The sequence below is a fragment of the Hesperophylax consimilis genome, chromosome 8 (assembly GCF_061612785.1).
Source record: "Hesperophylax consimilis isolate HC1 chromosome 8, BYU_Hcon_1.0, whole genome shotgun sequence".
In the NCBI taxonomy this organism is placed as follows: Eukaryota; Metazoa; Arthropoda; class Insecta; order Trichoptera; family Limnephilidae; genus Hesperophylax; species Hesperophylax consimilis.
Genome location: NC_142843.1, coordinates 16,244,136 through 16,256,822, shown reverse-complemented (window position 1 = coordinate 16,256,822; position 12,687 = coordinate 16,244,136). Strand labels below are relative to the sequence as shown.

At 33.5% G+C, this 12,687-nt stretch overlaps 1 protein-coding gene across 3 annotated transcripts in view; it reads left to right on the top strand.

Annotated features, from left to right (window-relative positions):
• LOC149421624 (uncharacterized) overlaps positions 1 to 12,687 on the top strand; it is a 304,814-nt gene that overhangs the window by 19,216 nt on the left and 272,911 nt on the right. For all 3 annotated transcript variants that reach the window (XM_089634946.1, XM_089634947.1, XM_089634948.1), the window contains exon 3: positions 4,465 to 4,571. In XM_089634946.1, the coding sequence (XP_089491072.1) occupies positions 4,465 to 4,571 (107 nt within the window). The remainder of the gene's footprint in view (positions 1 to 4,464; positions 4,572 to 12,687) is intronic.

Genomic DNA, 12,687 nt, shown 5'->3' with positions numbered 1-12,687 from the left:
CATGAGGTAAATTATGATGTGATTCCACTCGAGATTACTAATATTTTGTGCACTTTGTACTACTGCTAACTACTATCAGCATCTCGATATTAATTTGCGAAAGAAGCTTCAATAATCTTATCTGCAACATGGTTATTCGGCTTATTTGATGATCCTGAAATTAAGGATTTGACGATGGACCCAGTATTAAAATACAGATATGAATTGAGTTCTGGGACGTTCTCGTCTTCAGAAGGTTACGCATTAATCTAATTCCCATTTCAAGGGAAGTTAACAATGCACACCAATGTGTCAGTTAAAATGAATGTTTACTAAAACCATTTTTTTTAAATTTCTGAAGTAATTCACATTTACCGGTGTTGCCAGCGCAATATTTTTAAATACAAAATAGACCCATATTTCCATTAGTACGGTTAAAATTAGTGATTCAAATCGACTGTTTCCGACCGCACTCAGACAATTCAGAGTGTATTATTTACACTAAACTTTATCGATGGCAGCCTATTCTCTTCGTTTTAGACTTTCCTCGCATTTCTTGACGTTCTCATTTCATATTCGAAATCAGGCCATTTTCCAGGTATATAACTTCGTAATTCATTGCAATATCTCACTGTTTGCTTTGTTATTTACATTATGTTCTTAACTAACTAACTAACTAACTAACTAACTAACTAACCATCACGCCGTTTCCCCGCAGGGGTAGGCAGAGAGGACGGACCGCCAAACAACTCGGTCTTGGCACACACTCCTTGCCTCATTCACATTCATACATCGTCTCATACATACTCTTCTATTATTCTGACTCTTGACATGGCCCGACTCGAGTATCTGATTCACTTGATCGTGCCATGTCTTCCTCGGGCGTCCCCGACTTCTGCTACCATTCACATTTGCATCATATATCCTCCTTACACTCCTATCTTCGCTCATTCGCTCTACATGCCCAAACCATCTAAGCGTCCCTTTCTTAATCTTACTCATTACGCTTACATCAGCCTTGCACTCTTTGCGGATCTCCACATTCCTCACACGATCAAACATGGTTTTACCACACATACGCCTCAGGGATCTCATTTCAACAGCATTTAATCTACTTTCATCCTTTCTTTGCCAGTTATGTTCAAACATTATGTTCTTAACTTTTATATTCTATTATTTTCTGTTTTACACGCTCCTAAGAGCTCTTTATTACTTACACAATTCTCATTTTTTAACTTGAAATATACTCTACTTATCATATACCTACCCATGAACATTTACTGTGTACCTTATCTTTATCTTAAGAGGAAGCTACAAGCCAAAAATGTGTAAATTCTTGGTATACCTTATATTGTTGATAATAGGCATTAAGATCGCTTGACAAACGGAGTCTAGAAACGTTCGATTTCAAGCACAAAGCTGGTTTTTATTTATTTTGTAAATAATTTTATAAGAGAGCAAAGAAGTTAATCAAGTGAAACTGTCACAGATAATGTTAACTATAATACTGTATTTTTTAAAGTTGTTTCCTTTATGCGTTCATACGTTTCTATTGAAAAATATTTCTTCTAGTAGTTTACATTTATATTTTTTATTGAGTAATTTATTTATTTATTTGTATTCTACTTAAACGAAACGATAGGAAAACCTTCAATTTTCCTAAAACATATTTTTTTGGTATTCATAATGTACACAAATTCGTCATAAAGATTAATCAAAATAGTGATTTGCCATTAAGCTTCGCCAGTTAGTTACATATATATTTTTTATGCATAAAGTGTATGCATATTTTTTGTCATTGTATTACTATAATATTATTTTTTTAACTTTAACTGATGCCTTGATGGAAATAATTTCACTCAGGACCTATGTCATCTTTGGGAATGCTGTGTGGAGGGTCGTTTTAAGTAGGGTATGTTCTGGGAGTGAAAAGGTTATGAGGGTTGGGTAGGAATCTAGGAATCATTGTGTACAGGAGTGACGGACGTATGAAAATATCCCTACCGCTGCCGCGCGAGGTGATCGGTCAAGATGACCAGTTGGAGAGGTCAAAAAGTCTCCCCAAACCAGCCTCTCCCGATCTGGCAAGCTACGCAGCTTGTGGGCTAGCGCATCCTGAATACACGTCACCCGATGTACCCAGGCTCCCCTGCTAAATCACCAAACGTAGCGAATCACTTGGGGTGACCTTAGACAGATGTGTTGGTTTAAATGGTTCCCGGAACGGCGGTACCCTAACCTGCCTCCCAAATTGATATTGATTGTATTACTTAAACGGGATCTCATTTTGCTTTGTTATTTATACATTATGTTCTTAACTTCTTCCTTTGCTGTTTTACACGCTCCTCTTTATTACTTACACTTTACACGATTCTAATTTCATCTTATACTATAAGTTATCATAGTAAAGCCAAAAGACGTTATTTAAAAATGATATGAATTATAATCAGCTTGAATTTTTACTATGTTTATTTAAATCACCATGTTTTTAGAATGACTAACTTTCACATGTTACGAATAACCGAACAATATTTTAAACCCTCCATGTTGTGTTACTCATCCAATGGTGGAAAGCTAGCAGACCATCGATCCCTCGACGCCTGATTGAAAACCAGACACTAGGCAAGCAACCGAATTAATTACCATAAGATTTTAAATGTGTTTGAAAGAGTTGAAAATAATTCTCCTCTCAAATTCCTCTAAAGTTGAAAATGAACAAATTCGTAATCGAATGTAGCCTAACGAGCTAGTGTTGTGGCTTTCCTATAATCTCGAGCGAAACACTCTTGAACATTGAACTCATTTCTGGCATCCTTTAATCTTCAATATATTATACCAAATTGACCAAGGCGATCCACCTGTCAAATGGACTTGAGATTCCAGGAGTTGCCCGATCACCCTCCTGGTCACGGCACCATCACGCTTGTGCTGTCGTTTTCCTTGAATCTCGAGCGAAGCACCCTTCAACGTTGAGCTCAATGCCGATATCCTTTAATCTTTAATATATTATGCCTAAAAGACCATGACGATCAACCTATAGAATGATCTTGAGATTCTAGGAGTTGCCCGAAGGAAGAGGAGCTACATCCCCCGAACCATTAACGCGTCCTTAGGTTTTGGCTTTCGGATGCTCAAGCTGAGCACGTGAGCTGTAAATCTACTAAGGAGATATTTTACCGTGGTGTATCACGGTCATATATCAAGAGGATTTATGAAGAAAAAACTGTTTGTATTCCCTTTAGTTTATCCCGGGACTTCTGGGCTAAAAGCCAAGTATCTTGCCGGTCATAAATATGAACAGATAACTTTTCAAATGCTTAAAAACTGTTTCGCCTACGACCAAGCGTCATATTTATGAACGTTTTCTCCCTCTGATGGACCAAAGATAGAAATATCTTCCGGTCGCGGAAATGCAATCTTCGAGGCTTTGTATTAATATGACTTCAGTTTAGACTATCGTGCAGTACCACCCAACCTTTCTCCCACATAAATGAAAAAAATCTTAGTTATGTTTTTCCCAATATTAATGCGGATTTTATCTGTGTACTACAAAAAGCTTTTTTTAATAACAAGCGATACCAATATCAAACAAACATGATAACAACAGGCCTCTAGCGATATTCTTTTTTATCTCTACACGTTTTTACAAACAAAGTCATCTGAAAAATGCCAATTTGACCTTATTTCAGCAATTTCATCATGACACTCGAAGCAGCAGTCAATCTACTGCAAACAATACCATAGTCAATCAATCCATCCTCATTCTACCAATCAACAGCCAATCAATCATTGGGTTGAAGGCTTAACAAAATTATATGTTGTAGGATTAAACTCGTATAAGTTTTCGCTTGATGTCGAATGGAGTTCTGTTGTAATTGGAGAGAAATCCTGTATGGTTTAATGGTCGTGTCATTTGATATTAAGTTGCACGGTTACGGATTCGATTAAATATTCTATTTATTATTTTTTATTTGGTTTTAGGCCCAGCTTGGCTTTTACATAATATAATGAAATAATACATTATACTTTATTCTTTGAACATATATATATATATATATATATATATATATATTTCTTATCATATTTTATAAAAAGAAAATCTGTTTATTTGAAACTGGAACTCTCACGATGTCTTCTGGCATCATGAAATTTTGACCATTTTTTATGGCTATATTTTAAGCACACAACGTTATCTCCATCATGAGCTATGCAACGTTTATTTTCGTATTTTACTCTCGAAACGATATGTTCAGTTTTTTTAATTTTATTTTACGATTTTTTCTTTAATTTGTTCGCCTATGGTATCCCCTATTCCGAGATTCAAAAATATATTTAATATTATACGATAGATCTTTGAGGTTTAATGAACCTTTGACTTAACAGTTACACATATAGAAAAAGTAACGTGAAATGTCAGTGTTTTCTCTAAAATAGGTTTACTTCAAAAGATTCATGATGATTTAAATATATAATTTATTTTCGCAGAGAATGTCCTGCTGGCCTGGTAACCCCCATCTGCCGAGATGTTCTGGAAGACACTAGGAAAACTCTGGAGACTGACCCCAATGCCTTCGGGAAGAATTCTGGAAGTGGTAAGTTCAATAACCAATATTATACCTACATTTTATATGTAGATAATTTAAGGAATTCCATGATAAAAATTATGCACAGAATATGATAAATAAGGAACACGGTTAAACCGAACATGATAAAACCCAACACGATAAAACAGAACACGATAAAACAGGACTATAATAAAACGGCCCGGTCTTTGCACACACTCCTTGTTTCATTCACTCTCATACGCTTCTGTTGATTTGACTCTTGACATGTTCTCAACTTAACCCAACCCATGACTTAACGCAATCTAACCCAACATTATAATAAATAATATGTTAAGTGGATACTTTTTTTCTGGAAAATTGATTATTTGACCATTACCTACTTATTTACGAAAGTCTATAACTTTCAAAAAATAAAACCATTTTTTAATGTTCTGTTTTTATCGTGTTCTATTTAGCCTTAATCTGTTTTATTTGGTTACCATGAGGAATAATGCTACAAAAATATCTGCTCGGTTACATAAAAAAAAATCGAATGTCTTGTTTACCAGTTCATAAATCACATTATTTGGATAGTTAAGTACCAGTGTGGTCTAAATTATTAATTTTGTTTTAATTAAAATGCACGCTCACTATGCCCACGCCTATTTTTAAAATATTTTTTTTTATTAGTGGACTTCGCTATTGCTAATGTCTTTCTCCGACTTATTCCACCATTCACCACTATATACGACAATGTGACTTTAATTCTACTTTGTATCTCATTCCAGTGCAGAGATATTGCGTTAAGTATTCTTCGGGCGTCCCCGATTTCTTTCAAACCACTCTCTAAACACTCCTAGCACTAATAAGAACAAACTTTTAACTTTTAAGCGATATCAATCGGCTACTTTTCGAGTTTTTCGTAAGCTGAATTTGTATATGTTAAGATTTAGTTAGTTTGCACAAGATGTAAGTATAAAGCATAAATTGATTTTTTAAGTTTCGCAGTCCTCCTCACCAGGGAGGACTGTGACCGATTTTATTCGTGAATTCATTGGAAACAGCCGTCTTACCAGACATTGGCGTTTTATGTCATAATGACGTTGTAGCCAGTTGGAACCATTGAATTGAATGTTGGAACCGTTTCGGGACGTGCGGTTTTAGATCGTTTTTGAAATCATTGATTACGAATGTACATATTCAAATTACATATTTTAGTACGATAATCATAATAATAAAAATAAACTTTACATGTTCTATACATTTTTAACGATTTTAATTTATGATTTTTGAAAATACCCTATTGCAGTTAAAACAATAAGGCCCAGTTGTTTCGTAAAAATTCAAATGTAACATTGTTATCAGATGGCCATAGCACAATTTTTTGACGCAGTTGAACGCCGATTCTAGGTGCATTTCAGCTTTTTATACTATTGTAATAAACTCAACAACAGCCTCAAAAGGTAAAACGGACTTAGAATTGGCATTTAACGGGAACCTTTCATTTGGCCATTTGATGACTTTATCACACGTGAATTTCTGTCCAAATCTACCTAAATACTTTCATAAAATCATCATGTCTGCTGAAATTTGAATTTATGCAAATATGGAATGAATTGTTTTGGGCACCTCCATAAATCACAGTTAGATAGTGCGCAATAGCATTATTTGCATCTAATGATAATGGTATCTGTCCAAATAGAGCCCCATTCGCCTACTCGCTTGTGGGACTGCCGTCGTACAAACTCTGTAGGTAGATAGGTAGACACGATCACAAGATACTATTTATTAGATATTATGAAGGCTGGAAAAGTGCATCGAAGTGTTGTGTCAACTTCGAATAAATAATCGTAATTTCGAAACCAGTTCTAAAAACTTTTCATGGACAGTGAAAAACTATAAGATTTAATTTTATTTTTCCTAAATAACCCCTTTATAGTCTCCCAGATTCAAAATCATGAGATAAAAGATGGAAAAAACACAATATTTAATAAAATAATTTCGAAACTGTGGAACCTCTAATGTAGAGATCGTCATGCTAATCGTTTTCTTCCGTTTTTTTGTTGTATTTATTTGTCGCGTCAGTTTGACAGTGTTAGGATTTTTATATCATCAACCAATAAAAAAACGTCATTCAACGTTTAAGACCAAAATAAAATTACATAACAACGTAATATAAAAAGTTCAGCATGTGATGTGCATAAGGTGAACGGTTGCGCGGCCTTTTTCATACAAAACTAAAATTTGAATTTGAGGCCAAAATACTGATATTTTCCAATAGATACTATCCTATATAATACAGTAATTTTCAATTCTGTCTGTTTTAACTTATCTAACTAGTAACTAAAATTCTATGTAACTACTCAACGTTTTGTTTGATATCCGTTTCGAAGAGCTAATAGTTAACAGTATAAAATAAAGGATTCTCGAAGTTCTTGAAAACATTCGATACAAGTGTATTTACTTCAATGCACTCGAAACTGCGAGCACAGCTATACATCGTTTTCCTTCCTTTTTACACAATAACCTCTATTTTTATTCTCGAACTATGTGTAGCGGCTCTTTTGGGCAGCGATGCGGAGCTGCTACGGCTCTATGGGCATTTCGCGAAAGTCATATTTCATATTCACTAAACAGTGATGCCTCGATAATTTAAAAAAAATCAAAATCAATAAGTTTTATAAAATCAATCATTTAAACTATATTTCAACATTTTCGAAACAATTAACATTGATTGAAACAATAATGTATCGCATTCATCCTTTGGACCAGGCCAAATGACGACTTCAAAATTTCGCTTCCTAATTAAAACAACAACATTATTATTCCCTGATCAATAATAAGAGGACGCCAGATATTCGAATTTCCACTTTGATAAATTATTTTAGGTTCAAATAATATTAATTTATCGATTATTACGAGATATTTCAATTACTGAAATAATAGATCATTTCGAGTAGACTTCTCGATTATGCCCGTCACTATTGTCAAGTGCGCAAAAATGCACAGATAACGTGGAGAATGTAAATATTTTGCGTAAGACTGAAGCACTTGTTTTTTAAGATAACGATTGAGACCTCTGAAAATACTGTTACGTGGAACAATCTCGAAATTTGGACATTTTTATTGAGTAAAATACGGAGTAAAAACAAAATGTATATTAGGGGATCTTGAAAATATAGTATTGCTATTCTTTGAACATAAAACTTGTCTAATTTACTAAATTGTGCATATTGCAAAAGTACCAGAGTAAAATTGCTTTTCAAAGTTATAGTTCCTTAGCGCCTTTTAAAATAATGTCCTTTTCTTTCCCATGATATATTTTGCGGAATCTGCTTCGTTGATAGAGGTCTTACTGTATTCAGTAGTATATTCACAGAGCGTCGTCCATCTGTCTGTGATACATATATATGGCCCACATTACTTTGTATGTGTGCTGCGGATTTCAATGTTGTACTACCACCAACAATTCATTTTGATTTCTCTCGCAATCAAAATATTCCAAACACACGGGAATAACATGAATTTTACCTATCGGATGTCTGATAGTAATTAAATGGTTTCATATCCCTTCTAGGATGGCTGTATCAATTACACCATTTTGTTGGTCTAGTCTATTTTGTTGGTGTTTACGTCAGTATTTCTCAATCTTTTATGTTAATGCCATTCCCCATTTTGATGCCGCAAAAATTTCCGTTCTCATTCAAAAAGTTCTCTTCAAAAATATTTTGTTTTACAAAAACAAAGTTTAAAAAGAAATTTTAAAAACGAAATAAAATCGAAACTAGATGAAAAAATGCAAGATGAAAAAATATAACACTAGGAAAATTACAATACATTAGATAAGTTGGTAAGGAAAAAAGAGCTACGTAATTTGTATATATCTATCTGAAATAAAAAAAAAAACTTTAAAATATATAAAACTCGGACGCCATCAAATTGAGCCGCAAGCGAAAATCTTCTAGATTTGAGGTCGAATCACAAAGTGTTAGGGTTGCCATCATTTTTTCGGAAAATCCGGGTTGCACTATAAAAAAATATAAGTTTTTTGACAAAATAATTTATGATTTGCCCAAAACAGGAAAATTGCTCCGCTGTGAAGCGTGCGCCCCACGTCTAGAAACACTTGCTTTATGATATTTCCTGATTTACGTACGATAAGCAAACAAAAATGTTATGCTGTTATCAAAAACGGAAGAAAACGATTAGCTTGTTGGCCAACATTTATAAAGTGTCAGAATTTCAAAGTTTTATTTATTTTGTACACAATATGATATTATTTTCTACCCCTACGTTCCACGTTTGTGAATCTGGGAAAACTGTAAAAGGATTGCTTAGGAGAAGATAACGAAATCTGATAGTTATTGTGTCCGTGGTATTTTCTAACAACAATGTATCGTACCGCAAATCCCATTAAAGACCCAAACAATATTTTCTCCGCTGGAGAACTTACGCGACAAAACAAAACACGTTTTTCCCCTTTGTTTTCTTTAGTTGCGTCCTTTATTTCATAACAAAACAAGTCGGGTGTGTAGTAAAACAGACCAACCAAGTAAAAAACAGTATTGTTTCAGTGTTAATTTTCTGGAGACAATGCGAAGGAATCAACCCCTTTATGCCACGCAGCGTATTTTGGTGGATGGTAAGAGGGGTGTTTTTTTCATTTGTGGAAGTTAGTATTGCGTGCACGTAGTACGCGGAGGGAAATTCGGGGGTGACGGACGCCGTAGTATTGTGTATACCTACTTTAACTTGGATCAATAACCAACTGCGTTCCCTTGGAGCCTTAGTAGGGATCTTTCATTGAAATAGAACCCTCTGGATGAGCCCATTGTAACACAATCAACGTAACGTAAATAAAGTCGGAGCGCAAAAATATAACATATTGATTTTGTTTTGTTTATTTGTCTCGTACGTGTATGGCGCACGTATGCAGCAGAATAATCTGGTTACTAGGTACTGTTTGTTATAATCAATAATCATGTACATATTATTATTGCACATCGAACATCGGCTGAAAACAATTGTAAGTAGCTTGTCAACAATTGCAAGTAGCTTGCCACGGATTTAACGTAATATCAACAAATAATGTCATGCTTTCACATGTGATTTGTGTAACCCGTTGTTACGGAAATACGCATGTCATCAGTGGTGACCGGATAAATCATCAAAATGATAAGTCATCACATCTTTAAAAAGTTATATAAAGTCATGGAAAGTGATGAAACAAAAACATTGTTAACTAGGTTAAATAGGTTAGGTTAATTTTTTTTTCATCGTTTTTAATGACTTTATATCACTTTTTAAAGGTGTGTTGAATAGTCACTGTGATGAGTTAGCATGAAACCGTCATCAGTATAATCACTGGACATAATTAGCCGCCATCTTTCATATTTTAAAATATTTAGGAATTGTAGAAGACGAGAAAGATGGCAGTCAGTATTTTTTTTTCTAAAATTGGTGCTCTAAAAGCCTCTCTTGTAATATAAATATTAAGACCTTCCATCTTTACAAATTCCCAAGATGAATCTGGAAGCTAAAGTTTAGGTACGATAATTTGTCAGGCTTTGAGATTATGTGAGAAGATTGCGAAAATCAGAATTCTCGTTTGGTTCGCTTTTTGCGTAAGCCGTTACGTATTCCGCCGAATGAATTTGTCGGGAAATTACGTATAAATTGGCCCAATTTGTTTGAGGGTCGTTTTCACCAAAATTCCACAAAAACAAGGCTTAGGCTTAGATAACAACGTGTTTGTGTTAACAACCTTGACCGTAGGTATGAGATATCTATGTACTTAACGGTATTAACGTTTTATCGCTTTGTTTCGTTTGGATAAGGTATTTAGGGTTCGGTTTGAAGCTGATTGGTTAATTAGTAAAGTTTTTGTTACTTTTTATGTGTAGCAGGATTGACCACTGGCCAGTACTGATTTCTATTTCAACTTTAATGTTGGGATTTGCTGTGGTGGCTGTTTTTAAATTTGCACTTTGTAAACCAAGATTTTTTTTTTTTTTTTTTTTTTATTGGTTTTCAAGTTACAATCCCGTTAAACTTCAATAAAGCAGTTTGTCAACAGGATGTTAATGATCAATTACATACATACACACATAATATTATTACTATAACCATACAATTAACACAACTAAATTAATATAAACTATCTCTATTTAGTAACCATTGTTTCAGCATATATCTCAATCTATTTGTGGAATCGCAATTTTTTATATTAATGGGTAACATGTTAAGCATTTTTGGCACGTTAAATTCTAGGGTTCGCCGTCCGTATTTATTATTATATTTTGGAACAAGCATTCCGTCATTCTTTGTAAACCTTGTATTATATTCATGTTGCACTTTCCTTTTATAATCAGACTCAGATATATGTTGGATCAATATTTTGTACCATAATAAGGCCTGCACCGGTAATATTGTTAAATTTCGATACAACAATGAAATGTTTCGTCTCTGTGAAAAAATATGTTTTTGAGCTAATAACTTCACCATAGAATTTTGTACTGATTGCAGGTGGTTTAAATTAGTTTTACAAGAGTGACCCCAAGTAGTTAAACCATACCGTAAAGTTGATTCTGCGAGTGATAGGTAAATAATTTTTAAAATATTCACCGGAACGAAACATTTTAGTTTGTATATCCTACCCACTATCGCTCTCAGCCGCTTGCAAGTTTTGTTTATTTGTGAATCCCACTTGAAATGACAATCAACAGTCACCCCCAAATAAACGTATTCATTTACCAGTTCAATACTTTCACACATACATGGCTGTAGAATGTTTTGATGAATACATATAAAGTTATGTGAAATTATTTTAGGCATGATCTGAAATGAAGCATGTGGAGACCGTATGTGCATCAATTTAGTTTTCTTGGTATTAATGATTAGACCTGCGTCATGTGACCATTTTATCAGGGACGTAAAGTCATGTTGCATATATTTAATCGCAATGGATAATTGTTCATCAGATATGACAAGAGCAGTGTCGTCAGCATATACAAAGTGTCTTACATATTTAAATAATTTTTTCATTATTGATACAAATATAATATAAAGGGTTGGACCCAAAATCGACCCCTGCGGGACTCCAGCACAGATTTTTTTTCTCCCACTCATTTTTTCTAATATTTTTACACATATATGTCTATTAGATAAATAATTTTTAAACAAATTAAGTAGGTTACCTCTAATTCCAATTGCTTCTAAGATTTTTAATAATTTTTGTGGGTCAATTGTATCAAACGCTTTGGAGTTATCTATAAATAGTACTAAAACATGTCTTTTATGGTTTAATTCATTATTAATATAATTTGAAAAATCCTGTAATAAATGCTCTGTGCTTTTTTTCTTTTGAAAGCCATATTGTTTTTGGTCTATAATGTCAAATTTTTCTAGGTATTTATTTAATTTTAAGGAAATATATTTTTCAAAAATTTTTTCAAGTGCAGGCATTATACTGATAGGTCGATAGTTTCCTATTTCTGAGTGCTTTCCTCCTTTGTATATAGGTCTAATAATAGCACATTTAAGATCATTTGGCAATTCAGCTTCTATAATAAGTCTATTAACTAAGTGCGTTATAATAGGTCCTAAAATATCTATATGTCTTTTTATGTCGTACATTCTTATGTTGTCCATTCCCAAGGATTTTGAATTTTTCATTTTCTTAACAATATTTTTTATCTCAGTGAGAGTTGCCTTTGGTAAATACATACTGTGAGGTAATTCTATTTGATTAACATTGGATGCCTTAAAATCACATCTGTGTAACATTTGGCTTATACTATCTGAGAAATAATTTACATATTGGTTTGTTACATTTTCCACCGTCTGTTCCTTTAACACATATCGTGAGATGACTTCATCACAATTACTTTTAGTTTTTCTTCCCAACAATTTATTTATTTCATCCCATGTTTGCTTAGTATTATTGAAACTACGTTTGAATTTATCTTTAAAATAACAATTTTTTCTTTTAGTAATTAATTTGTTGACATTATTTCGCATGTACCTGTATTCATTTTCATAAGTTTTATTACAAGGAGAATTTTTCCATCTTCGAAACAATAAATCCCTTTTTTTTATTAACTCTAAAATATCTGTAGTTATCCATTTTTTGATCGCATGTGGTCTTTTGGTTGGTTTTTCAAAA